This window comes from Drosophila elegans, unplaced genomic scaffold, assembly GCF_018152505.1.
Source record: "Drosophila elegans isolate 14027-0461.03 unplaced genomic scaffold, ASM1815250v1 contig_476, whole genome shotgun sequence".
Classification (NCBI taxonomy): domain Eukaryota; kingdom Metazoa; phylum Arthropoda; class Insecta; order Diptera; family Drosophilidae; genus Drosophila; species Drosophila elegans.
The window spans coordinates 5,965,439-5,992,500 of NW_024545863.1; the positions used below are offsets into that span (position 1 = coordinate 5,965,439).

The 27,062-nt window shown below is 46.3% G+C and overlaps 2 protein-coding genes across 5 annotated transcripts in view; one reads left to right on the forward strand and one right to left on the reverse strand.

Annotated features, from left to right (window-relative positions):
- The window catches only part of LOC108140559 (homeobox protein prospero), a 50,892-nt gene that overhangs the window by 13,129 nt on the left and 10,701 nt on the right, over positions 1 to 27,062 (forward strand). For all 3 annotated transcript variants that reach the window (XM_041709613.1, XM_017263421.2, XM_041709614.1), the window contains exons 3-4: positions 23,530 to 23,574; positions 24,568 to 27,062. The exon at positions 24,568 to 27,062 is cut by the window's right edge. In XM_041709613.1, coding sequence (XP_041565547.1) covers positions 25,522 to 27,062 — 1,541 coding nt within the window. In that variant the 5' untranslated portion in view covers positions 23,530 to 23,574; positions 24,568 to 25,521. The remainder of the gene's footprint in view (positions 1 to 23,529; positions 23,575 to 24,567) is intronic.
- On the reverse strand, positions 162 to 5,057 carry LOC108140560 (MAP/microtubule affinity-regulating kinase 4-like). 2 transcript variants are annotated; one of them, XM_041709616.1, is made up of 2 exons: positions 4,854 to 5,057; positions 162 to 2,808 (listed from the first exon to the last, which is right to left on the reverse strand). In XM_041709616.1, the coding sequence occupies exon 2, from the start codon at positions 2,274 to 2,276 to the stop codon at positions 162 to 164; it is 2,115 nt and encodes a 704-aa protein (XP_041565550.1). In that variant the 5' UTR covers positions 2,277 to 2,808; positions 4,854 to 5,057. The 2 variants fall into 2 exon arrangements, with proteins under 2 accessions (XP_041565550.1, XP_041565549.1); XM_041709615.1 differs by having other exon boundaries at positions 4,850 to 5,057.

Consider the following 27,062-nt stretch of genomic DNA (forward strand, 5'->3'; position numbering starts at 1 on the left):
TTTTCTCAAATAGCAGCGAAGCGTTAGGCAAACTGAGTTCTAGAACTACTATCCACACACAAGGTCGATAGAATGTTCGGACAAGGACTGCTATATCACTTGCTGTATCACTGTACCTTCGGCTTCTTGCTGCTTGATGCCCCAAACCGCCGGACACCTGGCTATTTGGTGAGGTTCTTGCGCTGCTCGGTGACATCCTTCTCGTTCAGGTGGATCACCCGTCTGCCGAAGCGAGCGGTCAGCTTGGAGAAGAATCCCACGCGCGAGGCGGGCTTGGTGTCATCGGCGGACAGGGGTGGCGTCTGGTAGCTGTCCTCCTCGCCGCCAGCACCACCTCCTGACCCTCCTCCACCCCGTTTCCCACTCCGTGCCTGGCCGAAGTGAAAGGTGGCCCGCGCCACGTTGTGTCGAGTGAAGGGTTTTTCAGAAGCCCGTTCCACCGCAGCCGCTGCTGGAATCCGTTCCATCAGCCGTCCTCCCATGGCCGGCGACTTGGGCACCAAAAGGGGCGTGACCGCCGGCTCTGCCTTCTCGTAGAGCGTCGTGGGCCTTCTCGAGGATCCCTGAGCTGGATTTGGAGTAGCAGCACCGGGGTATTGAAGCCGGGGCGGCGTGCTGGCCAGCTTCTGGGTCTGGGCCAACTGTCGCTGGGCACTCAGCAGGGTCGGCTTCACGTCCATGTTGGCACTGGCCCTCTTGGACTGCGGCGTGTGAGGCAGGCTCGATGGCTCGGGTCGTCCTTGGTTGGTGGCCTTGCGGGCTGGTGTCCTGGCCGGAGTGCGGCGGGTGGGCTTGGCTGGCGGTCCCGAGGGCGGTGTCGAAGTGGGCGTAATGGGGACACTTGCCAAACGAGGAGCTACGGGGCGACTCGAAACGGACGCAGAGTGGGTGGTCGGATTCTTGTCCAGAGCGAGCGTCACTTGAGCTATGGTAACAGTGGGTGTGGTGATATTCGTGAGCGGGATGCTGACTGGTGGAGTAGCTATGTCCCCTGCTGATGCCACTGCCTCCAATTTGGCGCTGCGGTTCGAGGAGCGCGGCTTGGCCACGCCCAGCAGCATGTAGGTGCAGTAGATGTCGTCGAACTGCTGCCCCTTCACCGACTGTTCCACATCCCGGCGCTTGTGGCCCATGCTCACCAGCAAGTCGAAGCGAGGGGCATCCTGCAGCTCCATGGGCTTCTCCCGAAACGGCCGCAGTTTGTCGCCCTCGTCGTGGCCCAAGTTTATCCACTTGTCCGACATGACAGCCGATAAGGAAGTGCGCTTGGCGGGATTCAGGACCAGGAACTTCCTCATCAGGTTCTCGCAGTCCATGGAGATGTAGTAGGGCACACGATACTTTCCGCGAAGGACGCGTTCACGCAGCTCCTTCAGGGTGCCACCATCGAAGGGGAGAGATCCACTAACCAGGGTGTACAGCACCACTCCCAGCGACCAGGCATCCACCTCTGGTCCGGCGTACTTTCGGCCCATGAACAGTTCGGGGGCTGCGTACGGTGGACTTCCGCAGAAGGTCTCTAGCTGAGCATTGGGATCGAAGGTGTTGCCGAAACCAAAGTCAGCGATTTTAATGTTCATGTGCTGGTCCAGCAGCAGGTTCTCCGCCTTCAGATCGCGGTGGACCACAAACTTGCTGTGGCAGTACTGGATGGCGGACACCAACTGCCGGAAAATGACCCGGGCATCTCGCTCCCGCATCCTTCCGTTCTTCACCAGGTGATCGAACAGCTCGCCCCGACTGGCGTACTCCATTACCAGGTAGAGCGTCCTTTCCGACTCAATCACTTGGAAGAGGCGCACGATATTGGGGTGGTTCAGCAGCTTCATGATCTTCACCTCGCGGTACAGCTTCTGCCGGGCACTGGTGTTCAGTTGAGTCTTGTCGATCACCTTGATGGCCACCTCCCGACCGGTGGGCACGTGGATCGCCAGCTTGACCTTGGCGAAGTTACCCTTGCCCAGGGTCTTGATGATCTTGTACACCCCATTGCCATTGCCATTCACGTACGACTGGAACTTGAGGTCCGTGCTCCCGCCGTCGGCCACATCCTGACCTGCTGCTGGAGTGGGCGTCGGCGGCAGTGCCGCTGCAATCGCGGAAGTGGGCGTGGCTGGCTGGGCCATGGCTCCGGTGGTGACTATGCCCGTTAGGTGGGGATCCGGGTCATTTTCCTTGTCTGACGTTTTGTATACGCTTGCTGCTGTCATTGCTGTTTTCTCACTCTCCTTAGCCAAACTGAAGTCGAGGATTCCTAAGCTGTTGTCCACCGACATTGTAATACTGGGAATTTGGAACCTTTGAGTCGGAGCCGGAATCTGAGTGGCCTGGCGAGAGTGGCTCCTGTCCAGGTTCCCCAAGTGTGCCGAGCACGCGTCGTTCGTTGGAAACTATCGCCTCCCGTCAAGGTGTAATTGCTGGGTTTCGTCAGTCATCAGTCATCGGGGCCGTTGTTTGCACATCTGCTCTATTTCGTCACCCTCTCGAGCCGACAGCCCGAGCTTTAAGATAAGAACGCGTGTTTGCAACCCTCAGCCACCCCGATTTCCATGCATGGCTGATAAGCGGCTCGTCCTGCTCCTTGCGGCAGGATCACTTTGTCTCGACGCCCGACCGCACGGGTATGAGCATGAGTCGGTACTTCTTTCAGGAGGCGCTATCACCAACCCCCTGGTTCATATGGCACGAGCCTTTTGTGATCCTCCGATGCGATCGTGTGCCCCTGTTGTTCTTGTTTGCGACTGGCGAGGATACGACACAGCTGGTGGTATTCGGTTTCCTTCGTCGGAGAGGAGTAGCAGCTGCCTTCTGTTGGATAGAAATCAAAATATGATGAGATGTTGTTATTGGAATAGGGAACTTAATGGTGGGGTCATAGTAGAAACGATACTTTCACCAAGTCAATTCGATTAGGAAAAAAGGCATACGGTTAAATATTTATAACTCTTATTGATCATTTCTATTGAATACCATCTGGAAATTAGTTTAAAAGTATATGTTAAAGACTTATCCTTCGTGACAATATTTTGTAATATATATATTATTTAATTAATTTATTAATTCAATTTTTATTAAGAAATCAAAGCAATTTACTTATTAAAGAAGAGTGTTTATAAAAGTAATCTAGCAATCCACTGATATTTTATATAATTTAAATTAAATAAAAAATGTCCGGATATATATATGACATTTTCACAGTTGACTATTTGATCCATATATGTTTGCATTATTTTAGTTACTTTTCTCCTAATATTACACTCAAGTTTGAGAACTATAAAAACGAGTCTGCGCATTTCAAATCATTAAATTTTTTAGAATTTATTTAAATATTTTACAACATTTTTCGCTTACATGTGCAATCTTTTTTCAAAATCTTCTATTATTCCGCGTTAAAAAAAATATTTCATTAGTAAGAAAGTTTCTAGTGGTGCTATCATTAACTATTTTGTGCATTCTCTGTATTCCACAAACGATCAAATAACGATTAATCATGTTTATTTTCGTAGACCTTGAACCACTGTGCAATAAGTAATTTACTCTGTCCCCTAACAATGGATTTTCAATCGACCCGAAAAAACTAATCTTTCCCATTGTGATACAGCATTTTCTTCAGTGCTCAGTTCTTTCTATTTTTTGCATGTCCTGGCGATCTCTACCTATACACACACACTCTGTTACCTATGAGGGAACTACCCTAATGGGTTTTACCTACCTATGGATGTATTGTAGCAAAAAAACCATTACAAAGGAACGGGTCCTTAATCTGCCTTTTCTTTTCCCTTGCTCGTTCGCTTGCATTTCTCTCTTTGGCTTTGGGCTTGTGTGACGATTTCAGGTTTTCTCTGCCTGCTCCTTTTTGAGTATGTGTGTGTGTGCCTGTGCGTCCTTGATCCTGCTGACTTGTTTTGCCTGCAACCTTTAATCGTCATCCCTGCAATGCCTTTTGTCTGGACTCCTTTTGCTCTAGCTCTTCGCTTCCTTTTTCTGCTCCTTTGCTTGCCTGAGTGTACATATGTATGTATGTACGTATGTGTGTCCCATTTTCTCTCTGTGTTTTTGAGTTTTTGTGAAATATTTGAGTTGCAGCTGCCACTTTCGGGTCTCTGTATTTATTATTTTTGCCTGCTCTTCTTATTTTGTTTCCCCTCTATCTTCTTCTTTCCTCTTTTTCGCAATAACAACAACCGAGATGTGGAAATTTACCATAACAACAACAAGTATTTGGCTTGGCTTGGTTTTAATTCTGGGAACTGGTGATCTGTGATCTCTTGGTGGGTTTCTTAATCGCTCCCCTTTTGCCACCAAGTTCAATGCACCCCACCTAGGGTTACCCCACCACTTTTCACCGCCACCCCTCTCGAATTTCCCAAGATACAAACACATGTGCGGGTCTGCCATCTCGTTTTCCCCTTTGTTTTTCTCACTGCCCATGGGATCTTCAGCTTGTTTTTTTCCGAATGCCTCTCCTTCTGGTTCTTCTATTTTGATTCTGGTTCTCTCAGGCCGTTTTCTTTTTGTCTTTTTTTTGTCTTCACCCGTTGTTTATCCGTCTTGCCCACTGAGTCATCGCCTTGGCGACTTTGGGGAACTTCAGGCGCCCCATGTCTGCCACTCTTTCATTCTTTAACACACTTACCGCACAAAGCGATGATATACATACAGTTGATCCATTAGCTGACCTTAATTAAACGCCTCTTTTATTGAGAAAACAAAGAACGCCCCCCTAAAGACACATGCACAAGATAAAGCATTGGTCCCCATGGAACTGATCTGGCTTATCGAACCATGGATTTGGTTACGAGCAGAAAGAGGAGTCCACGACCGCGTGCTTGGTTAATTACACACTTACTTACGCATCGATGCCCCCTGGCGGCAATCAAAATCGAATTAGCGTTAATCCCAGTCCAGTCCGCCGCAGATGTATCCGTATCCGTTGAGCGAGAGCGAACTTTTAGATACAAGGCGTTGCATATTTGAGATTCGAGTAGCTTATACAAATTGTATATAGCATTTGTTTGAGTCCATACAATTTGCGAGTAAGAACGACCAACTACAACCGACGCGAACGCTGAAATAATCTTAAAAACGAAAAACGTCTGAAAATAAGCCTTAGATCAGGTTTTACAATTTCTCCTCTCTTAACATAAAGAAATCGTCGTTTTCCTAAGAGAGAATGAGAGAGAGAGCGTAGTGAATGCTAAGCGAAAGACAGGTCTTGAACGTCTGAGACGGGCTGCCTTGCTCTCAGCAGAGAGCCTAAAAGAGCGGAGAGCGTCTTCTTACGCTCACTGCTCTTCCTTCATTACCTGCTCTTCCTTTGCTCACTTCGCAACTTCGCCCCTTTCTCACTCATTCGCTGAGGGCTACTTTGAAGGTCGTTTCGTTTCCTTGAGCGTTTTCTTGAGCTGTGACGTCACGGCTGCGAAGGGGAGGCACTTCGTCTTCTTCGTTCTTCGGCTTTCCAGTGTTCGTGCTCGTGCTTGGCTCGTCTTTGCGGCGAATTTGTTTTTTTGCATTGTAGTGGTCTTCGGCCAAGTTTTGTTATTGGTGTGGGTTTTCTTACAGTGGTGGTTTTCTTACTTTTGAGACTTCCCATTCGCCTGTGTCGTCATCGGTGTGGGAGTGGGAGTAGCCGAATGGCCATGTCTGTCTGAGTGGTCCCAGTGGTATTGGTGCACCAATAAGAATCGGCCAGTGGTTCCACTTCTTGAACAGCAACAACCCTATCCCCCCTCCCGCCCCTTCAGGCGCTTTGTTTGGTAGGGAAATGATTAAAAAGTCACCACAACAAATAATAATAATAAAATGCATTTCTTTTGGCCCGCAAATATTTCTTTCATTTGGCCATCGCTTTGGCCGGCTGAAAGGAAAAATTATAATGACAAAGTAGGCGACAAGAAGGGGTTGGAGTGGGTGGGGCCGCTTGCAGACGTAGACGATGATTATAATAACAGTTTTCGTTTTCTGTGATTTTGCCTCGATTCCCGATTCGAGGTCCCCTCCTTGAAGGCAGGGGCTTAATTAAAAAGCTTTTGGCCATTCACTTGGAAAAACATTTACCCTTCTGCGAATTTCCCAGTCTAATTTCATTCCTTTTGAAGCCAAGGAAAAATTAATTTTAGAAATAACTGTATTTTAGGTAAGACAACTTTCGATGACTTTCCTAATGTTTATGGTTTAAATATAAGTAATTGCAATTTACGATAGAGCAAGTAACTTTCTTTATAGAACTGTTTTTTATAGTGTTCTTTTAATACTTTATTTTTTGAGCTTGACTTTGAGGCTCGGAATTGAAAGTGGTGGGAGTTTTGGTAGAGCAATTTGCATTTCGACGAACCAAAGAAGCCAAGACAAGTAGGCCAAAGTGACATGTTAATGAGCGGCTAAGCGGGTAATTCAGAATGCAGTCGATAAGGCGGCTGGCTCTGGCAAAAGTATCTGCCAGATACACGTGGCACACACACCAGCTGACGCTCCAAAAAGAGGAGAATCTCATTATGGCTCAGACCGACAAATCACAGTTGGCCACCAGCGGACACGCGCCACCTGATCGGGATGCAATATGTACGGGGGGAGGGGAGAGGGGAGAGTTAGAGCTCTTTCTTCGGCAATATTTGATCGTGCTGAATGCGGAAAAAACAGATTGCAACTGCAGCTGACTTCGCCGGGGACAAAGGAGCCTCCGGCAAACAAAGCAGCCACAGGATATGCGATACGGCCACTTTTGCACATTGCCCCGATGAGTTATGGACTCCAGATCAGATCCATGGCCTTTGGAAGGCAGCATCTTCACAGACAGACAGACAGACAGACACACAAAATGCGGGTGCATATCGATTTCGACTTCTTGGGCCGTGATCTGCATTTTTGCGTCCTTCTTGCCGCATCGCGAAAGGTGCAAAATGAAGGACGAACGTGCCGCAAAATGTGTGCGGCGACTTAGGTCTTTAATTGGGTTTACGTCTCACCGTCGATATTCAATAACAGCTGGCTGGCTCTATGCTAAATACACAAATTAACCCGTTCAAACAATGCCTTCTTGGAAAGTGTCAAATTCGGCCTCCGATCAAGGACCAAACAATGGTCAGCCAAATGAGGGAAAATGGAATGCATATATATATTCCTATATATATATGCGAGACAATAAAAGAAGAATCACAATTTTCAGCTGTCAAAGGAGGGGGTAAAATCTCCGATTTTCATCAAGAAAACGGCTGATTTTCTCACAGTTTTCCCGAGGCATTTTCGTCAATCATTTGTCGGCCACTTCAGCCCTTTGGTCGCGGCAAATCCTTTGCACTTAGTTTGCATCGCATCGTCCATTCATTCATCCCCATGCCCTCTATACCCTCACTACCTGCCATTGTCAAAAAAGAGTTTTCCTTTCGATTTGGTCTCCTCGCTTTTTGTTATATTTTTGCATAGTTTTCGGCTTTGTTCCTTACCGGGAACCGAAAACGCGCAGAACACTGCTTAGGGATAAACAATATTAGCTGACTGAAGGATTTGCATTCCGCACTCCATTGTTGCGACCTCGGCCCAGAAGAATAGTCAATAATATTTTGCCCATGCGGCAGTTTGCCCTGCGTATCCTCCAAATGCGACACTTCTGCCCACATACCACATACTGCAAACGGAATAGATAATGACGGCACTAATCCTTTGCCTCTCACCAGAATCGCGATGGCTTGGCTTGGCTTGGTTTGGCTTGGATTGGCCTAATTGAAAAGCGGCGGCAACGAGAGGGACAGGCTCAGAAAAATGCATTTCGGCGTCGCAATTCAGAAATCTGAAATCTGCATAATGCAAGTGCATCATCTCATCTGTGCCCTGTGCAGATGCACGCAGAGAAATACCTTTTGAATTTGAAAAGTAAATAGAAGTATTATGACACACTTGGGATTGAGCTATTGTATTATTTTGAGAGGCAAAAATAATTCTATATTCTAGCAATTTCTTTATTAGCATATTTCAATAACAAATGTTTACTTTAAACTTATTTGCTTTTCAATACAATTTTCAAGTAAAATATAAAGTTTTTCACCCTTCTAAAAAAGGGTTACATTTCTGAACACATTTTTGTAATATTTTATATATAAACTTATTTATTTGCTTATAGTTTTAAAGCTCTGAATTTTATTTTGTTAGTGACAAATAGTTTTCCGCCTAGTTTTTAGCCAAGTGCAATTATAGCTGGTGCAGATGTAGAGGAGGCGCCTGGGGGGCTGCTTATTAGCAAAGATTGTCAGTCAGCCGCCAAACAACAACAGCAGCAACAACAGAAATTGATTACCAAATGTGCACGGCTTTCGAGTGGTTTTAGGCCAGGGCGAAGGGAAGGGGGGAGGCTGGCTAATAAGCACAAAAATCCACATAGAGCAGCAATTCCTTTTAATTGAAAATCTCTCTCTCGCGCTTCCCATTTCCCAATTTCCCTTCTTTTTTTTTTTGTTGTTTCCATTTTCACAATTTCTTTGCGGCTGCAGTGCGTTTAGTTGATAGAGGGGGGGCGGGCAAGGGGCGTGGCTGCAGCTCCAAATGCATTCGATATTGCATTTTTTTTCTCCGGCCACATGCAAGGATAATAAGGACTTTAGCCGGCTTGGCACTTTTTTTTTGTTTTTCAGTTGTTTATATTTTTGTGTGTGTGTGTTTTTTTTTTTGTGACTGATTGACTTGCGAAGCGTCCGCTTAACCATCGCTGCTGCTCCACATAGCTCACACCAGCGGGCGGAATGGTGTGTTTTCCGGCTTGCTGGCAAAGTTGATTGCAGCAAGGACTTGCGTCTACATTGCGGCCCGAAAAATTGCATTGGATGCATTTGCTGGGCAAACAAACTGCCGAAACAAGAGTCATGAAAAAAGTTGAAAGCCCCCAAACTCTGGCTTCTCCTGCTCCGCGTAAGACTCGCTGCATGTGCAATGCATATTAGCCGAGTTGTGTTCTGAGTTCTGAGTCCTGCCGAATCCCTGAATCCCTGAATCCTGTGCCATCCTCGGCCTGTGCATTGTCCTTTTGGTCGAGCGCCTTTGCCCCTGCCCACGGAGTAGCGTTTTTTTCTGCGGCTGCCTTTTGTTTGATTTGCAAAATTGCAATATGCTGGCTGCCTGGCCCAACTCGTCTCGTCCTGGTCCTTCGGAGACCCCTCCCCCCTCATCCAACGCCCCCTCCACACCCGCAGGATAATTGCAGTTAGACTGCAGTGGAAGTGCAATCGGTTTATTCCAGGACATTCCTATTTTGGGGTTAATTTCTAAAAGCTTTGCCTTGGCTAATTCCCATCTTTAAATGACAGTGCATGCCTTTTTATTTTTAATTTAAAACGTTTTGAACATTTTGTTTTGGCAAATAGCTAATATATTTTCCTTTTTGTTCTTTATTTGAGGTTTGGCCTGACAAATTATTTATTTCTTTTTGGTGATTTGTTTTGTTTTATTTAATATCTTGATATTAAAGGGATAAGCTGGCTGAATAATATTATTTGTTTTTTATGATAATATTTTTAAGACTTGCGTTTTTATTGAAATAATTAAAGTTGTTAGAAAAAATTTCTTTTCTTAAAGTTATGAAATAATTATATACACAAGAATATTGTTATTTGTTTTGCCCTTTTTTTTTAATAACGTTTTTATTTAATATTTTTCCAGACATTTTTCTTGAAACAACAGCCTACAATGCAATTGATTTTTTTTCAAATACAATTTTTCCTTGTGGTCCTGGCAAAAATTCACTTGTTCAAGTGACAGATTATCCCCATAAATATTTTAATTTGATTCATTTGCAACCACTCGTAGTTCAACCCCCCAAAGCGCTGCAGCCCCGCCCCTGATCAGGTTGATGTCCGGTCCCCGTTTCCAGCGAAACCTTTTAATTCGAGTGCGTTTTTCATCATCAACCAGGACGTCCCCCCCAATCCACTCCAGTCCAGTGCCCATTCCTCGAAATCAGATTTCCGTTTAGGTCGTGGCGCACTGAAAGTCTTGAGGCTACGCCGGAGACCCTTCAACCGACTGCGCCAAAATGCACTGGACGCTGGTCACGAGGCGGAGCAGAAATCAAACAATCAAACAAAATGAAATCGCCGGTCCGACCCCCTTTCGTCTCTGCTACTTTTCTCCCTTTTTCTTTATTTTTTTCAATTTTTTTTTTGTTGTTTGCCACTGCTGCTGCTCGCGAGTTTTTGTTGGCTTTGTTCTGGCTGCTGCTTTTGTGCACACGCCCCCTCAAAGTCCAGTTTTGCAGTCATCAAGTTTTGGCCTCCCCCTCCGGGCTGGAGCACCCATCCCTCATCCCCCATTCCTCCGCTGGCTGGCTTCCGGCTGCCCATGCTTCTTTGGCATGTCTTCGCATCCGTTGCATCCGTCCATCTTGCCGGGCTCCACTCTCTAGTCCACTCCACTCCGCATCCGCTGCAGTGGCTGGCAGACGGCGAAGGAGCCACCCTACGAGGACTTTGCCACCAAACCCACCAGCACCGAAAAACTCCAACTGCCAGCCCCACTCTATATATTTTATTTTTAATTAATTAATGCGAATGCAAAGTACAATTTCTACAAGGAAAACTTGTTTTGCAACTCTCGCTGGCAACCCTTTTGGGCGCAGGCTCCACCCAGCCACCCAACCACCCTTAGCCACCCATTACCACCCAATGCCACCCACTGGCAGCCAACATCTCATGCCACCTGGCTGTGGCGCCTCAAAATATGCAGCGAAACGGCATAGCCGCCGTGTGGCAGTGTGGCAGTGAAGAAATGCAGTTAATTTACTCAGAAGTAGCAGGGAACTGCAGTGAGGGAAAAGCGGCTTCAAGTGGGCGGCGGTGGGTTGAAGAAAATCGCTGCTGCAGAAAGTTGCTGCTGCAGTTTCTTTTGTTTTTGTGTGCACGCCGTAATGTGTATGCAACATAATTTTTGCGCTCTTAGCTGCCGCTGGATGAATTTTTGTTAGTACTCAGGGGGGAAATTCTGGGGAAATGTGCAAGGAAAAGCGAGGAAATGCGAGGAAAAGCGAGGAGTTGCCAGGCTGGATATGCAGTCACCTCTTTTCAGGCATAACTGCGATGTGTGAGCTTGTGTGCGTGTGTATCTGTGTGTGTGTGTGTGTGAGTGTGTATTTCTGAGGTAGTTGCCGCAGTTGAAAAACTTTGCTTGGCAAGGTGAGTGGGGTTGGAAAACCCTTACAGCTCTCATTCAGCAGGCCTCCTCAGTATTTTTACATATTTTTTTTTTGGGCGCTGGAAAATGTTGCAAAAGTTATTTCTTCACCGGTTTGCCATGGCTCTTAATGAAATATCCGCATGGGTGCGAGTGGGTGCAGTTGGCAGCAAAGTGGTCTCCACGGGTTACTTAATAGGCAACAGCCCGCTCACATGGCCGGGCAATAGACTGCATTCGTTTTTGCACGGTAAAAAAAATGAAGTAAATTTCACACAAAGGAGTGCCCCAAAATTCCACATTCATTTATAAACATTTTGTGACTTTTTTAAGCAGCGAATTCTTTAGCAAAAAGTGGTTCACATCCTTTTGCCATTGAATGTTTTATCTCTAAGAAATCGAAATCAATTTAAATCGATTATGGCAGCCCAATCAATATATGGTATTTTTTTCGGTGTGAGCTTTAAGGTCGAGCTGAAAGAATCCGACAGTTTGGGCGACAGTTCAGCGACACGTTCAAAGGCCTCAAAAGGAGTGCGGGCACGTCTTTCAATCTCTGACTTTTGCATCCCCACCGCCCCATGCAAATAGACAGCCCTCCACCTTGAGCAAAGTAGGATAAAAAGAAAATGCAGCAAAAACGCTGCTGCAGGGCCAAAAAAAAAAAAAAAAAAGGGGGGAAATCGCAGAGGACCGTTGCCGCTGCAGACACATTTTAATGATGCATGCAACAGTAAACTGCAATCAGATATGCGCACATCGTTAGTCTTCAGCATCAGCCGCCGTTTGTTGATTATCTTAGAATGGAGAGCACGGCAAGAAAGATAACCCATACGCCCCGTTGGCCGCACAACCGTGCACTTTCCCCATTGCATGGAAATTTATTTGCCGAGCAAATAAACTGCAGCCTCCCGTGTGCAAGAAGTCTGAAGCTGGCCCACAATTCTTGGCCCCACTTCATCCCTAAGGAAAGTAGAGAGCACAGAGGTGGAGGTGGAGGGACTGAGAGGGAGCCGCAGAGGAAACCCCTAACGGAGGCACTTTTTTATGCAACTTCTTCAGCTCGAGTGGTTTCCCAAGTTGACGTTTCAAATGTCAATTGTGTGCTTAACTGCATTCTTTTGACGTCTCCGTCGTCGTCGTCGTCGTCGTCGTCGTCGTCATCGTTGGCTTTCCTTATTTGCCCCCGTGTGTGTGTGTGTGTGGTGTGTGTGTGTGTTCCTCGGAGTAGGGCAACCCGTCTCGAATCCAGACTCATTCCCATTCCCATTGGCACGTCTTTGTCTAATTTTGGTTTCTTTTTGTTGCAAATTGCGGCCTAAGCGGGCATCAGGGAGGGAGCAGAAAGGGGCGGAAAGGTGAGTGGAGGGCAGCTGGCAGGCACTTCCAGGAATCAAGCCAACACCTAATTGATCGAATAATTTGTACTCCATTTTAGATTGTTATTTTAGCTTTTATTTGATTGATTTTCTATTAAAACATTTTGTAAGTTTCTAAATGTTTCCAATGCTTTCTTTTATTTACTTTATTTTACATTACAAAATCAAGTAAACAAGGTATAGAACAGACTTATATATATATGATATAAAAATCATATAAAAATATGTATATTTTTATTTTTAAAGTACTTACATTTATTTATGAATATATCATATAAGTTTAACCTAAAACCTAGCCACTATCGCCTAAATACAGACAGCTAAAAAAATTAAGCAAACTTTGACAACTTTTTTCGGTGCTCGAAGGTCTTATATGCCCCTCTGGCAGCACCTGGCACAGGGCAGACGTAATTTCTTTTCTTTGGCTTTCACTTTGTTTGAGCAACGTTGCAGCGACTTTTGCCAAGTCGCTGGGAAAATATGCCGCATTCACACACACGCAGGCCCGCTCGCACACACTCTCAGAGGAACAGTGGCCCAGAGTCAGCGAGTCAGACTGCAATCTTGCCTTCAATTAAGCTTTGACAAGTGCATTGCACACAGGAGCAAGGGGGAAGTAGTCGGGAGTCAGGAATCAGGAATCAGGAACAGGACGAAGGACGAGGATTGGGTAGGGGACTGAGACAAGCAGAGAAAGTCGCAGGAGCAGGAGCTGCCTTCCACAAAGCGCATAAATATGAATGAAGGCAGGACGATGTACTCCTTGCCATGAACTGGCCAAAAAAATAAAGAAAGATGGACTGAAACCGGTCCAAAGAGCCCGGAGTGAAGAACTGGTGAGCTGGTGAGCTGGAGAACTGGAGAAGGAAACGCAAATAAATGAATTGCACTTTTCCTTTGCTGGAATTTTCTTCTTCTGGCGCCGCGTTTCAATGGGCCGCGCCTCAATGGCAGTGGAAAAACTTTGCATATTGTGTTTATTCTATGCCCGCGGAGATAAAGAGCTCGAAGCCAGGTGGAAGTCGCAGGCGGACGAGGAGGCAGCCCTTAATTAAGCGGGTCCAAGTCGCAGTCCGTTGGCATTATGCCTAGATAATGGCAAGGCCGAGCTGAAAAGGGGCCACTGGGGGGGGTGGAAGGGGGACGAAGACTCGCTAGCAGATATGAAATGCAAATTATGCGGCGAATTGTGTGCTCATTAATTAAAATTGAACCAAACGGAGGCAAGAACTGAGCCTGAGAAAGCTCAGCCGTCAAAGCGCCAGCAGCATCATTAGAGCCTGGCCAGCTTAACCAGCTGAATCCTCAATCCCCGATCCACAATCCCCAATCCTTAATCCTTAATCCTCCTGCCCAGAGTTCTCTCACTGTCCACGCCACTGCACTTTGAGGTGAACACTCAAAAGTTTTTGCGCCACGAATGAGGGGGCAGATTTTCCAAGGGGGGGCTAGCTAGCAAAATATTATACATATATTACATCTGGCCGGGGGTCTGAGTCGAAATGCAAATCTTGCAGATTTTTAATTTCTTTTCAACGAAAATTTTATTTTCTGTTTGCACTTCTTGTTGTTCGCCCAGGACGTTGGCAGGACCAACCCTTTTTTATTTGCCAGCCTGCCAAGGATGCCGATGGCTCACCCCGCGATGCCTTGCTGCTTTTAAGCTTTATTATTATGTATTATAGATTCATATTATGCACTTTTTAATTTTTTTGTCTGCTTTCTCGGGGCTTGAGACTCTCCAGACCGACAGCCCAAAATGAAATGCGTTTTGCCTTGCCAGTAAAATAGAAGGGGAATGCCTTCCATTTTGTCGAATCGAAAATACTCTTTTCGCTTTTCGCTTTCCAAGTATAAAATTGAAATTTGACCAAATTATAATATTGCAATAAAAACTATATATATTATAATATTAACCAAAATGGCTTATATCTGATTAAAGTTTTAAAATAGAGTTAATCAAGTGTTCACAAATATTATATATTATATATATTAATCAGGTTTTCAAATATCGAATAGAAAAACTATTAGTAACTCACACATAGAATGAATTAAAAAAGAACCAATTAGATTAAAAACATGTGTGATCATTATAAGTTGATATTTTAGCTTTAAAAGCAAATACGAAAATTGTATCCATTAGTTTAAATGTATAACTTTTAAACAAATAATTTTTCCCTTATTGAATTTATTAATTTTGTTAATTATATATTAACTATAATGAAATATAACTATTAGTAACTCTGAGGACTAAAGGGTGTTTCTCACTCACTTATTCGACAGCTGCTTAGCAATACCCCTTACCATAAAGGGTATTTAATGAAGAACTCTTAGGACTGGGTAATGCTGCTGCAGTCAGGACTCAAATGTCCTTGGCAGAACCACCCTTCTGGGCTCTCAAAGGCGGCGGTGTGGGTTGTCTTCTGGTTGCATTGCCACAAGTTGCTGCTCGAGATCTGCGAGCATCCCACCCACGTCTCCCTCCGACTCCGATTCGGATTCGGATTCCGTCTCCTTGTTCTTGTGCAATGCCTTTCAAGACTTTTCGCCCGCCTTCCGCCTTGGCCACATTTCGGGGCGGCTTTTGGGGTTGCATCTGAGAGATACACTCGCGTAATGAATTCGGCCCGAGGGTGGCGACAATGAACTTGCCTGCATTCGCCCCACCGCCCCCTCCCACCGCAATGTTAGGGCGTTGACATGTCAAGGCAAAGTATTCCGAAAATTACTTGCAAGACTCGCCGGCGAAAAGGACTACCCCGAACCGAAATAAACCGGACTTGGGCGAGGAGAACTTCACGCTTTGCTTGCCAGGAGGCCAGCAGGCCGGAAGGGTAGAAGGGTATAAGGACCTTGCGAGGGGGAGGAAAAGCGGGCCAGCTGGGAACCAGAACCTGCCGAATCATGTAGAGCTATGCCGGAAAGAAAAGCGCCTTGAAGCAGAACCAATTTCCACTTCCATTTGCATGCCCGTGATCCCGGATCTCAGATCGCAGATCACGGAACCCGGAGAAAACGGCGAGGGTGCGCTTTTCACACGGTTTCTGTTTCTCGTTCGCGCAGAGCAAAAGACCCAAGGGTCGGCCATAATTTTTAATAATTTCCTTTGTTTAAATAGTTTTTCCTTTGGCAAACAAATTCCCACCGCAGCAGCAGCAGCAGCAGCAGTGGACAATTGAAGTGTTAGATGCAAAGATCCAATTGCCAGCAAGTGGCTGTAGAACAGTACAGATACGCACAAGATAACTTGATTGCACTAATTTGACTGCTGCAGCAGCAGCAGTTGAAGACCAAATAGTTCCCATGGCGGACTAGTTTCATAGTTCCGCATGGCACAATTGCCTTCCTTCCAAGTTGAGACCTCAACTGGTCTGCTGGGGGTTGCTTCAATCAACTTCTGACAAGAAGTGTTAAATCTGCACTCGCTGCAATTGCAGCTGGAGGCCGCTTTATTAGAATATCCGGCAGCTTAGGCCGCCGCAGACAGGCTGTCTGCCCTGGTCCACATTGTCATAATTCATAAATCAACTAATTCTGGAGTCGCTTCGGTTCGGCTTGAGTTCTGCTCAAACAAATAGCTATATAGATTCCCCCTGCTCCCCAAAAACAAATCTCTGAGCTCGACTCAAAAAGTTCTCAGGCCTCTCAGGAGGAAGACGATAACAAATAAAGGGTTTCGAGTTGCCTTAATGAACCGCAGCCGGACAAAAGGTCGAAGACAAGACCATCATCAGCGAAAACAAAGGCCTTGGACTTGGACCTTCAAGCCCAAAACCCAAAGGCAAACAAAGGTGGGCCCCACACAAAAAAGAGAAGACGTCACGGCGGTTGCCTGCACTTCCTGGCAAGAAACAGAACGGCACAGAACAGAAGGCTAACAACAAATGTAAGGAAAAGACGACGCTGGGTTTCAATTACTGCGACCCAAGATTTCACTTCGCTGTGAGAGATGTGTGAGTGACCTCCCTTAATTGAGCGTGAAGCGCTGCAATACTTTGACACCTTTATGACACGGACACGGACTTCGACAGCGCCATCAGTATTGCATCAGTATTGACATCGAAATGGATATAGCGGCTGGACAGGGGCTGGACAGGGTCTGGACAGGGGCAACCCCCTAAGATGGACGGATGGAAGGCTGGCCAGTGGACGACACTAATGAACATTAATGTTCGTATTGTGTAATGTCGCGACTTTAATGTAAAGTGCAATGAAGCAATGCAAGGCCAGGGGGTAGTGCATCCACCGGATGCACTCATTAAGTGCTGCAGCCTTTGACTTGCGCACCCGAGGAACCGAATAACTGGACACAAATGCGAACAGAGCTGGGCTGAGTTATGATGCCAGCTGACGAGCTGTCAGAAGAGTCATAGTCGCAGTCATCCAACGAGGAGGTTGGATTGCTTGGATTGCTTGGATTGCTTGGATTGGTTGGTTCGACTGGAATGGGGTTACTGCCCACTGGACGGCAAGTGGTTGTTAAGTCTGATTCACGGCTCGGTTCGGAAATCGGCGGGCAGCACGTGCTCCCCTCCCAGCTCTTACCCTTTGATCTGCATCTGCATCTGCAACTGCTTCTGCTTCTCCATCTGACCAGGGGCCACTCTGATGGGTAGGGGCTGCTGCTACTACTTAACTTCCCTGCGAAAACCATTTTCCACAAATTTAATTCCATTTATGTCGCAGCAGCAGCAGCAGCAGGAGCAGCAGCAGCGTCGTTAGCTCATCCTTTGGCTCTCCTTTCACTGACTGCGCTCCTCCAGCGACCCTTCAAAGTTCTTCAAATGTCAAGCGGAGGCAGCGCAGGATTCTCCAGCAACTAAATTATCATAATGAATCTCGCAACTACTTGAGTTTTGTTTGCCCCACTGGCAACTCAACTCGGTCCGAGGCGGGTTAAGCGATGACTCTGCTCCTAACCATTTTTTAATTGAAAATGTCACTTGTCGAGGGGAAAGCACAGTACAAGCCGAGAGGGCGGACAGGCACAAGAAACCTCAGCTGAAGTAGTTTTCATTGCAATTACGAAAGGAATTAAATGCAGCACAGCCACAAATCGCTTCAAAAGTTTTCCAAGAATTTCATCTCCGATGCATAAATCAACTATTGTCTCTGCCGCTGCAGACACGGCCATTGTTTGACCAAGAAAATCTTTTCCATTTAATCCAAACACAACGAGGAGGAGGAGGAGGAGCCAACGTGAACAATGGCAATTGAATTTTATGCTTTACAAGATTTTATTGCGACTTTCTGACTCGACGCCTCAGTTCAATTGCCAGCTCCCCAATGAAAACGAATCGCAGTCCGCCTTTATTAGCAGCAAATTTCATTATTCAAGTCAATTTGCCTCGGAGATGCCTCGAAAACTTTGCCCCATTCTTTGCCTGGGTTCAATTGAATTAAATACAATCAATTTGTTGATACGCAGATGAATTTAAACAAATTTAGCCCGTGTGTGCGGCAAAACATGACTCAGCCGCATTGCTGTCCAGAGCCCAGGGACCCGGGTCCCAGGTTAGTCACTCCGGCGGGGCAAACGACACCCAAGTGCCGGCCAAGGCTCTGGACATGCAATCAGAGCCACCTATGGCAAAAAAACAAGTGAAGCAAGTAAATGAGGAGCACAAGATAGGCTAAAAGCAAAGGTAGCTGTCCCATGCACAACCTCTAATTATCTCAAGCCATGACATGAAGTCATTTCTCCGTGCGCCCCCCATTAATGGCGGCGCTCACGCTGAAATTGAAACTTCAAATATTTGTACGCGGCTCAAGGACTCGGTGGCAGGAGCCCGCCATGTGTGGGTAATTTCCTTAATAACCGCCAGCCTATCGCATTAACATATCTCGCATTTGTCATAAAAATAAGTCAACCACCGTCACCGCCCACCCGCCTACGACAAAAAGTCGCAGCTGGTCTCCGAGGAGGAGGCGTTTTGTTAAGGAACTTACTATGCCCCCTTCAGGTGGGTGGACAGTGGAAAAGGAAAGAAGTGTTTATGCCTGCTCATGTGCGTCTCGTAATGACCCCGGCTAAATGGACACATTACGCACTGGACACACGAAAAATTGAATTTATTAAGCATTTGGAGCCACCAAACGGCCAAAGTTGCGTGTCAAAGTTTTCCTCCACCTCCTCAGCTCGCTGAAACTTCCACTCCCACTCCTTCAACTTGAAAATAAGGCTAAGAAATACGTTACAATGGACAAAGACAGCCGGCCTAAAATGTGGAAAACCGTACACATAAAACAAAAAAAAATAAAAGTATTGTTCTAATAAAAGTGTCTTGAAAATAAACTACAGACAGTAATAAAGTGTACTTATACTAATACCCTTATACTCTTTAGCCTTATTTTTAAACCACATAAGTTTGATACTTTCGTGGTAATAATTTAATACTCATCTTTATGAGAAATTTATAATACCCAATAGATTAAAATTTATGTAAAATATGTTTTATTTTTATACTTTCTCATCTTATTAAGACATTTTTCATACCCAACACTTTAAAATTAATTTAACAATAGTTGAGTTCCTATGGCAATTTGTTTTTTTGGGTGTAGATTTAGTGAGCTATGGAGTGCCTTAAAGTTCCACTGGGTGACTTCGAGACTCCGTTTACGCTCCGTGCCCGAGCAGCACACGCCAGACTGCAGGACACAGCCCAAGACCCATGGCCCACACCCTAGGAAAATGTAACGGCCGACGATCGACGACAGTTGGTTTCCCAGAGCGTCTTCAAGACGCTTAGAGGGGGTGACTTATGCTGCCAGCTGCACCTCGGATTGCAACGTTAACAATGCACCGAAAGAGGGTTACTGCCACGCACCAAAGCGGATGTTAGGGGGAAATCAGTGGGACTTCATACTGAAATTCTGGAAGTTCTGGAACGTCCATAGCCTGACGGGACTGTACTCAAATTAGTTGGCTAGTTGGAAGCGAGTGCAAAAAGCACTTACGATTAAGAGTTGGGATGGGATTGGGGGGAGGCAAGTATCATTTGACTAACGCTTGAAATTGGCTTCGTGACGCTTATCGCGATCAATAAATAATATACGAGCTGCTCTAGACAGAGACGGGTAGCGACAGATAGATACACGAACGACATCGAGGCGGAAAACAAAAAGTATCTGCCAGATACATTTGAGTAATTTGCGTCGTTAGTGCCGGAAAGAGAGGCAAAATAATAATAATAAAAGAAAGTACGCTTGATTACAATGAAAATGTTTTTAATGCCCGAGCTGCCAGCTCCCCTCTTGCCACCCTCACCACCCACCTTGCACACCCACACACATACAGAGACAGAGAAAGATATCTGCATAGATAGGCGAAGCAAAAGGACACACGTTAGGCATGCATTTTGCCCCCCTTTCTTTCTTTATTTTTTTTTATTATTTTTTTTTGTTTCGATATCAAAAGCGCGATAAGCACTAGACACGAAGGTGGGGTATTAGGTGCAGGTGCAGGTGCAGGCTTACAGGACGGACAAAAGCCCAACGGAGGGCAGAAGGAGGTGGAAAAGCCTCAAAGTCGAACGCGAACGGCGAACGGCGACCGGCGACCGGCGACCACTGTCCAAACAAAAGTCGGAAAAATGAGCAGTGGGAGCCGACTTGGCCACACATGGCCATTTTCTGGCTGCCATTGCGTGCCTGGCCCGTATACGTATCCGTATCTGTATCTCGCCGTGCTCCTGCCCGTGTATGGGTGTCCGTAGTATCCCAGGCTGTGTGTGTGTATGTGTGTGTGCTATCTAATCAAGCGCTGAAAGACAATAAAAGCCAACAACGCAGCCACGACAAACAGCGACCACAAAATGTGCTTATGTCTGAACACAACAGCAGGACAAGACCATCAAATTGCGTTGAAGTCAAACGGATACCCTGGAATAAAAGATTTAAGCTTCCGCTAATTTAAGATTAGCAATTCTGAATCTGTCAATTTGAAACCACATTCGGTCGAAGGAAAGGCTAAACTGAATAATGCAGAAAAAACACTCATAAAATCTCAAATTATTTGTACAACTTGCTCTTAAGATCACAGAATTTAATTTCATTAATACTCTTTAAAAAGTTTTGTTTTTAACCATCTGGGTATTTTAATATTTATTATTTAGTTAGCCAAATATTTCTTATAGTACACTCTAAATTGAAACTTTTTTGGCTTGTGCAACAATTGTAGCAATATTATTTTCACATCCAATATTTTGAATAACTTCTGTCTGGCCGCACCCTCCTCTGCACTGCAAATACCCCTTTTAGAAATTCACAGAGGATGCCAGGCAACCTACTTCTCGCTGGCTAAGTGCAGCGGGAAAACCTTGCCCGGCTCCACTCGAAAGTATCGCACGGATGTCGTATCTATGGGCCGCCATATGGCGACCGAACGGCGATATCTGTGAGAGTGTTTCCATGTACGAGTATCTGTGCGAGTATCTTATCTGGCAGTCGGGGGCTTAGCCAAGGAGCGTGCACCTCATCCTCCGAAAACCAACCAAAGGCGCCCCCGAAACCCAACAGTGGCCATAACAATAACTGAGGCTGGGCTGACATCATAATAATTCGAGTTTACTGCATTGCAATCCCGCCACAGAGACCTTTTGGCAAGTTCAGAGCAAACTTTTCGCATAAAATGCCGGTTTGAGACAGCCGGAGCTGGAGAAGGCAGAGAAGGCTGAGAAGGACATTTTCTTTTAGCACAATTCACTTCACAAAGTTGCTGCCAATTCTGGTGGAAACGACTGCCAGCAAACTTTGCGGCAACATAATTTTAATGTGCTTGTACCAGGATTAGAGCTGGCAACTGCAACTGCATTGGCAATGAATGCCAAAGCCAAAGCGAGTTGAAAGGTGTTTCGGAACTTTATTGATGTTGTCGACTTCGGACGACTTCCGCACCACCCGTTAGGCAAATAGCACTGGGATCAGGTAAAAATCGGTTCCCGACTCCATAAATGTCAACTGCCACCACCAAGCACGCCCCTTTCCCTTTGGTTCCGTCTGCCTGGCTTTGCCTCTTCGCTTCTTTGCCTCCTCGACTCCTTCTGCCCCTGCTCCTCATCCTCATACGCTCGTATCCTCACCCTCATCCCCCACCCCCGATCTCCACCTCCTTCCTCCGGCGATCGCCAGCTTGTGCGCACGCGCATTGAGGCATAGACAGCGAGTCCAGGTGTGCTCCGATCATCGTTCTTCGCTCGTGGCTGCCAAGTACGTGCCATAACCATAACCTGAACACTCGAAGAAAAAGACAAAACCCAGCAAGCTTACCTTGTTTAGAAATTTGTATTGGGACTAGGTTCATAGAAGGGCAAAACCATGTTAAGTCGCAAATAGGGATCTCATTGTTATCAAATTTGAAATCATTTAGTTTTCTTGTTAAAAATGTATATATTGTAAAAATTATGATTAGATAAATTATCTTTTATTCTGAAATGAATTATGTAAAATAAAAAATTCTTTTATTACAAAATATTATCAATAAATTTAAATAAAGTTTATAAAAACGTATAAAGGTGTTTTAAAACATTTATAAGTTTTAACGGCTAAAAAAAAAAAGACAGAATTGCATCCTTCTTAAATTTGGTATTTTTAAAAATAAAAATTCGATTATAATCCTCAGTGTATCAGAACTCCCCTTGCTTCCAAGCAATCGTTTGCGATCATCAGCTGTTGGCTGCGGCGATCGTTTCCTTCCGCATCCGTATTGGCATAGGGGCTGCAGATTCCGTCCCGGTTTCGCATTGCTCTTCGAGATTTCCCCCACCATTTGCGCATTTCCCATTTGCAGCGAATCTCAGCTCGCCAGATTGCTGTTTAATCTGGCAAATGGATCTTTGAAGCGGAGTCATAAGGCCTAATTGCCACTAGTTCGGTTTTGGGACAGTTTTTTGTTTTAACGGATTTTAGAGTCACTTGACCGTAACTCAATTCCACCTCCCCCCGTGAGCTCTTTTTATGAGCCAAAGCATATTTTAATGATGACACCCGACCACGAGAAGCAGAGGGATGTACACAACGTACAGAACATACTGAGCATACAGAACAGAGCACATGGCCGTGCCACACTTCGGTCGTTTGTGCGACGAATACATTACCGTGTGCCGCGATCTGTGAAGGCACATTCCAAAGCACACTTTGAGATACACTGAACCCCCTACCCCCTCCCCCTCCGAAAAGCAGGCGCCTCCCTCATTTCCAGCGCATGCAAAGTATCCGAAGCCAGCGTTTTTCATCGCAACATGAACGGAAAATGTGTTAAGGTCGTAATTATCTGCGCTGCCGTGAGTAGGTGGAAGTTCGCCTCAGCTGGCAACTTTCTTTGCTCCTTGTTCTCCTTTCTTTTCCTTGGCCAGCGCCATATGTTGATGTTGCCCTCTATGCGCTCCTCGCGGGGTTGAAGTCAGAAGGGCCTAGGCCCATTGATAGCGCTCCTAGACCAGGCCAGCCCAAACCCTCGTCCCGAAGGTGCATTGAACTTGGGATTGCCAACTGTCTATCGCAGCAGTACAAGAGTGTCTAAGGAAAGCGTTCCTCAAAAAAAGGTTGCACACACAACTGGACAATTAAGTAGTTTTCTTCGATTTAAGTATAGGGGCACGTGGGTCTCATCTACCTATCAGATTTCTGAAACATAATAGAGTCCTATACTTGCAGTAAGAAATTTGTAAGGAACTAGGAAAAAAATGCTCTTTAATGGCAGTCTTAAACAACAACGTTCTCTAAAATCATTAAAAGATTTATCAAAAGCCATTAATAAAAATTCATTGGTAAAATCAATTGAAATTTCAGTTAAGAATAAAACTTAAAACAATATTGAAAGTTCAACTATTCATATTAGGAAATTGGTCTCTTGCATTTTCTATAAAATATGTAACATTTAATTGTAAGCTTTAGAACAATAAGATGTTATTTGATACATTACCTACGTACCTAAGTGCTTCTTAGTATTTTCTTTCTTTAAGCAACTAACGAACTTGAAATTCTTTTTCCATTGCAGGAGGATCTATGATGGACGACAGAGAAAAATAACGCTTTGTTTGTGGTAATTTTGACAATTCCAATATCCCGATCTGCTGTGCACAGGAATGCCCTGGCTCTCCTCTAAACCGACCTCAACTTAATAAGTCCTGCATAGGGGTGGCTGTTTCAGTTTCTGTTCCTGCTCCTGCTCCTGCTTCTGTCCCTTGGCCCGTTGCCTCCTCACCCTCTTTCCCTCTGGGTTGTCCTTGCAAGCTGCAGGCCCGAGGAGGTACAGTTGCCCAAAAAAGGTTCGAGCAACGGAGGGGTGGCTTCCGTTGACATTGACTTGGGCCTACGGCCTGCATTCCATTGCACTCGCAATTGAAATCGAAGGGCCCGAAAGGGGAGGATTCTTGGGAAATGCATATGGCCCCTAGACACTGTAACGATTCAACTATGTAGTACATAGTATATATACACCAAGTGTGATCGATATTCGATGCTTTGACGCATTTGGCGAGCTCCAAAGTCCCCGTATTGATTATTTCGAGTGCTTACGCATTCGACCCGTGGCCATATGCAAAGTATCTACGTGTCTGTGTCTGTATCTGTCTCTGTATCTGTATCTGTATCTGTGGCAGAGGAAAGTAAGTCAAACTTGTTTATCAGCGAAAACCAAGTGACTTATCTTTATTTTGTACAAAGGGGTACAGAAAGGGGCGGCTACACACACCGACTCACTCCCCCACTCGCACAGAGACAGGCAGAGGGCAGAGAATAAGCTCAAGTGGAGAAATTAGATAAAAACCAGTCTGATGTGGGAGGGTGGAAGGGTTGTTGGGTTGTGCTGAATTAAGGACAGCACCCTGAATGCCCATCCACCAGCTCACCCTCTCAGGATCTAACAGCCATCCCCTGGACAGCCCCAAAACCGAGCACCAATCAAGTGGCCACCCAAACCAAACCAAAAGATTCGGGCCAGCCACTTTTACTTTCCATTTAAACACTCGCCCATTCTCAGTCCCAATGTTTCCACAGCAGATATTCCAACTTACGCCTCCCATTAATTTTGCAGAAAGAATTTTTGAGCGCAAGCAAGGATTATTAAAACGAAAAACCAAGCCAAACCAAACCAACTAAAAACCAAAACGACAAAAATCGACAAAAAATCGACAAAAACGAAAAACGAAAAAGAAATCTCAAGAATCCATTCGCAAGTTTTCGGGCAAAGCATCGAAAGCACACTTTTGAGAATCAAATCAAAGCGAAAACGTAAACAAACTGGAAAGGAGTAGCACCAGCATTACTTGGAGAACGAGAACGGGAGTCAAACGAAGGGAAATACAAATCAAATCTAAATAAAATTAAATGCAAAGGACATTCGCATGTGTGTGGTGGTGGAAAGAAAATTCAAAACAAAATTCACAATTAGAAAACGCAGGAAAAAACGTAGAAAACGCAGACACAAAATCAAGAGTGCCAACAGCAACAGCAGCAACAGCAGCAACAACAGCAACCAACTGTCAACAGCGGGAAGAATTTTGAACTGGAACATTTCGACCAAAAAGTTGGGAGACAGCAAAATTTCAACGTTTGGCGCACTACAACACAGCAGCAGCAACAGCAGCAAGGACATCCCGGCCAGGCAGCCAGGATTGCAGGAGCAAGCGGTTTTGAAAGCGCAGCAGCAACACACATCGATAGCCACAGCCCCTTCGTCTCACACGGACTCGGACTAGGACTCAAAAAAAAAAACAAAAAAGAACGGACAGAAGGATACCAAACAAACACTTTGGCTTAGAAAGCGGCCAAAGGACCAAAGGACCGCGACCAGGACTTAAACTTGAAATCACGCATACGCCGCGGCGAAATCTCGCTCTCTCTCTTTGCCGCCGCGCAGGGGAAAAGCCAGCCAATCCGAAGAAGCGTAGAGATTGCCCGAGGGGTTGCTGAGGGGAAAGCGGAGAAAGCGGAGAAAGCAGGTAAAGCAGGCGAGAGTGCTGCTGCTGCTGCTGGTGGGCATCATCTTATGATGTCATCAGAGGAGTACGAGGCGGACTGTTTTGGTTTGTACAGCGATGAGAACAACGTGCTGCTGAAGGCAACCGAGCCGGAGACAACAGCGGCCACCAAGCAGCAACATCATCAGCAACATCAACAGCAGCAACATCAGCAACCACCGCCGAGCAGCAACGGTCACACGTCACCAATACCCTTACAAATCAACGGCGACGCCAACGCGGCGAATTGCGGCGAGAGTACCAAGACTAATACCAATACAAGCAGCAACAGCGGCAACAGCGGCAACAGCGACAACAGCAACACCAATACAGACGCAGACAAGGAGCAAGAGAGAGAGAAGGCGAAGGAGAAAACAAACGACGACGAGGCCGAGTCCGACGATTCCGACGACGACGTCGTTGTCGTGCTCGAAGGCTGCGAAGGCAACGCCAGCAGCAGCAGCAACAGCAACAGCAGCAACGCTAGCAGCAACAACCACAAGGCGGCGGCAACGGCAACGACAACGACAACGGCAACTACGACGACGACGACGGCGAACCATTGTAATCGCAGTGTCGGCAGTCGCAGTCATCGCAGCGCCCGCAGTAGTCGGCAAATCAGTCAGTCAACGGCCGTCGGCAAGACAACAACGTGCGCGGCTAAAAAACCAACAGCAACATTAGCGCCCACGCCAACAGCCAAGAATTTGAACGTGAATTCAAACGGTAGCGGTACGGGAAACGGAAACGGAAACGCGAATAGTAAAGTGAATCGTCGTTCGCGTCAAAGATCCTTGAGCAAAGACATAAGCAATCAGCAATCGATCAGTCATAGTATTAGCAACAGCAACAGCAACAGCAATAGCAGCAACGGCGGAGCAACGGCAACCGCTGCTGGCTTCATGAGTAGCGCTGCCGCGGCTGCTGCGGGTGCCGCTGGTGGAGGAGCCCTGTTCCAACCACAATCGGTCAACAGCACGGCCAGTAATAATAATATTAATAACAACAATAATAGTTCGAGCACAAACACACCGGCTACAGTCGTATCTAGCCACTCGCCCACGAGCAACTCACCGGTTTCGGGCGCCAGCTCGGCCTCGTCCTTGTTGACGGCCGCCTTTGGCAACCTGTTCGGTGGCTCCTCGGCCAAGATGCTGAACGAGCTCTTCGGCCGCCAGATGAAGCAGGCCCAGGACGCAACGAGTGGCCTGCCCCAGAGTTTGGACAACGCCATGCTGGCCGCCGCCATGGAGACGGCCACCAGTGCCGAGCTGCTGATCGGCAGCCTCAATTCCACGTCCAAGTTGCTGCAGCAGCAGCAGCAACAGCAGCAACAGCAGCAACAGCAGCAACAGCAGCAGCAGCAGCATGTGAACAACAACAGCATTGCGCCTGCAAACAACACGCCGCTGAGCAATGGCACGAACGCCTCGATCTCGCCGGGATCGGCCCACAGCTCAAGTCACTCACACCAGGGCGTTTCGCCGAAGGGCAGTCGCCGGGTGTCGGCCTGCAGTGATCGCTCCTTGGAGGCGGCAGCAGCAGATGTTGCCGGTGGCTCGCCGCCACG

Bases quoted from the DNA above. Each gene is read 5' to 3' on its own strand.
- LOC108140560 (XM_041709616.1), bottom strand. From the start codon at position 2,276: ATGTCGGTGGACAACAGCTTAGGAATCCTCGACTTCAGTTTGGCTAAG.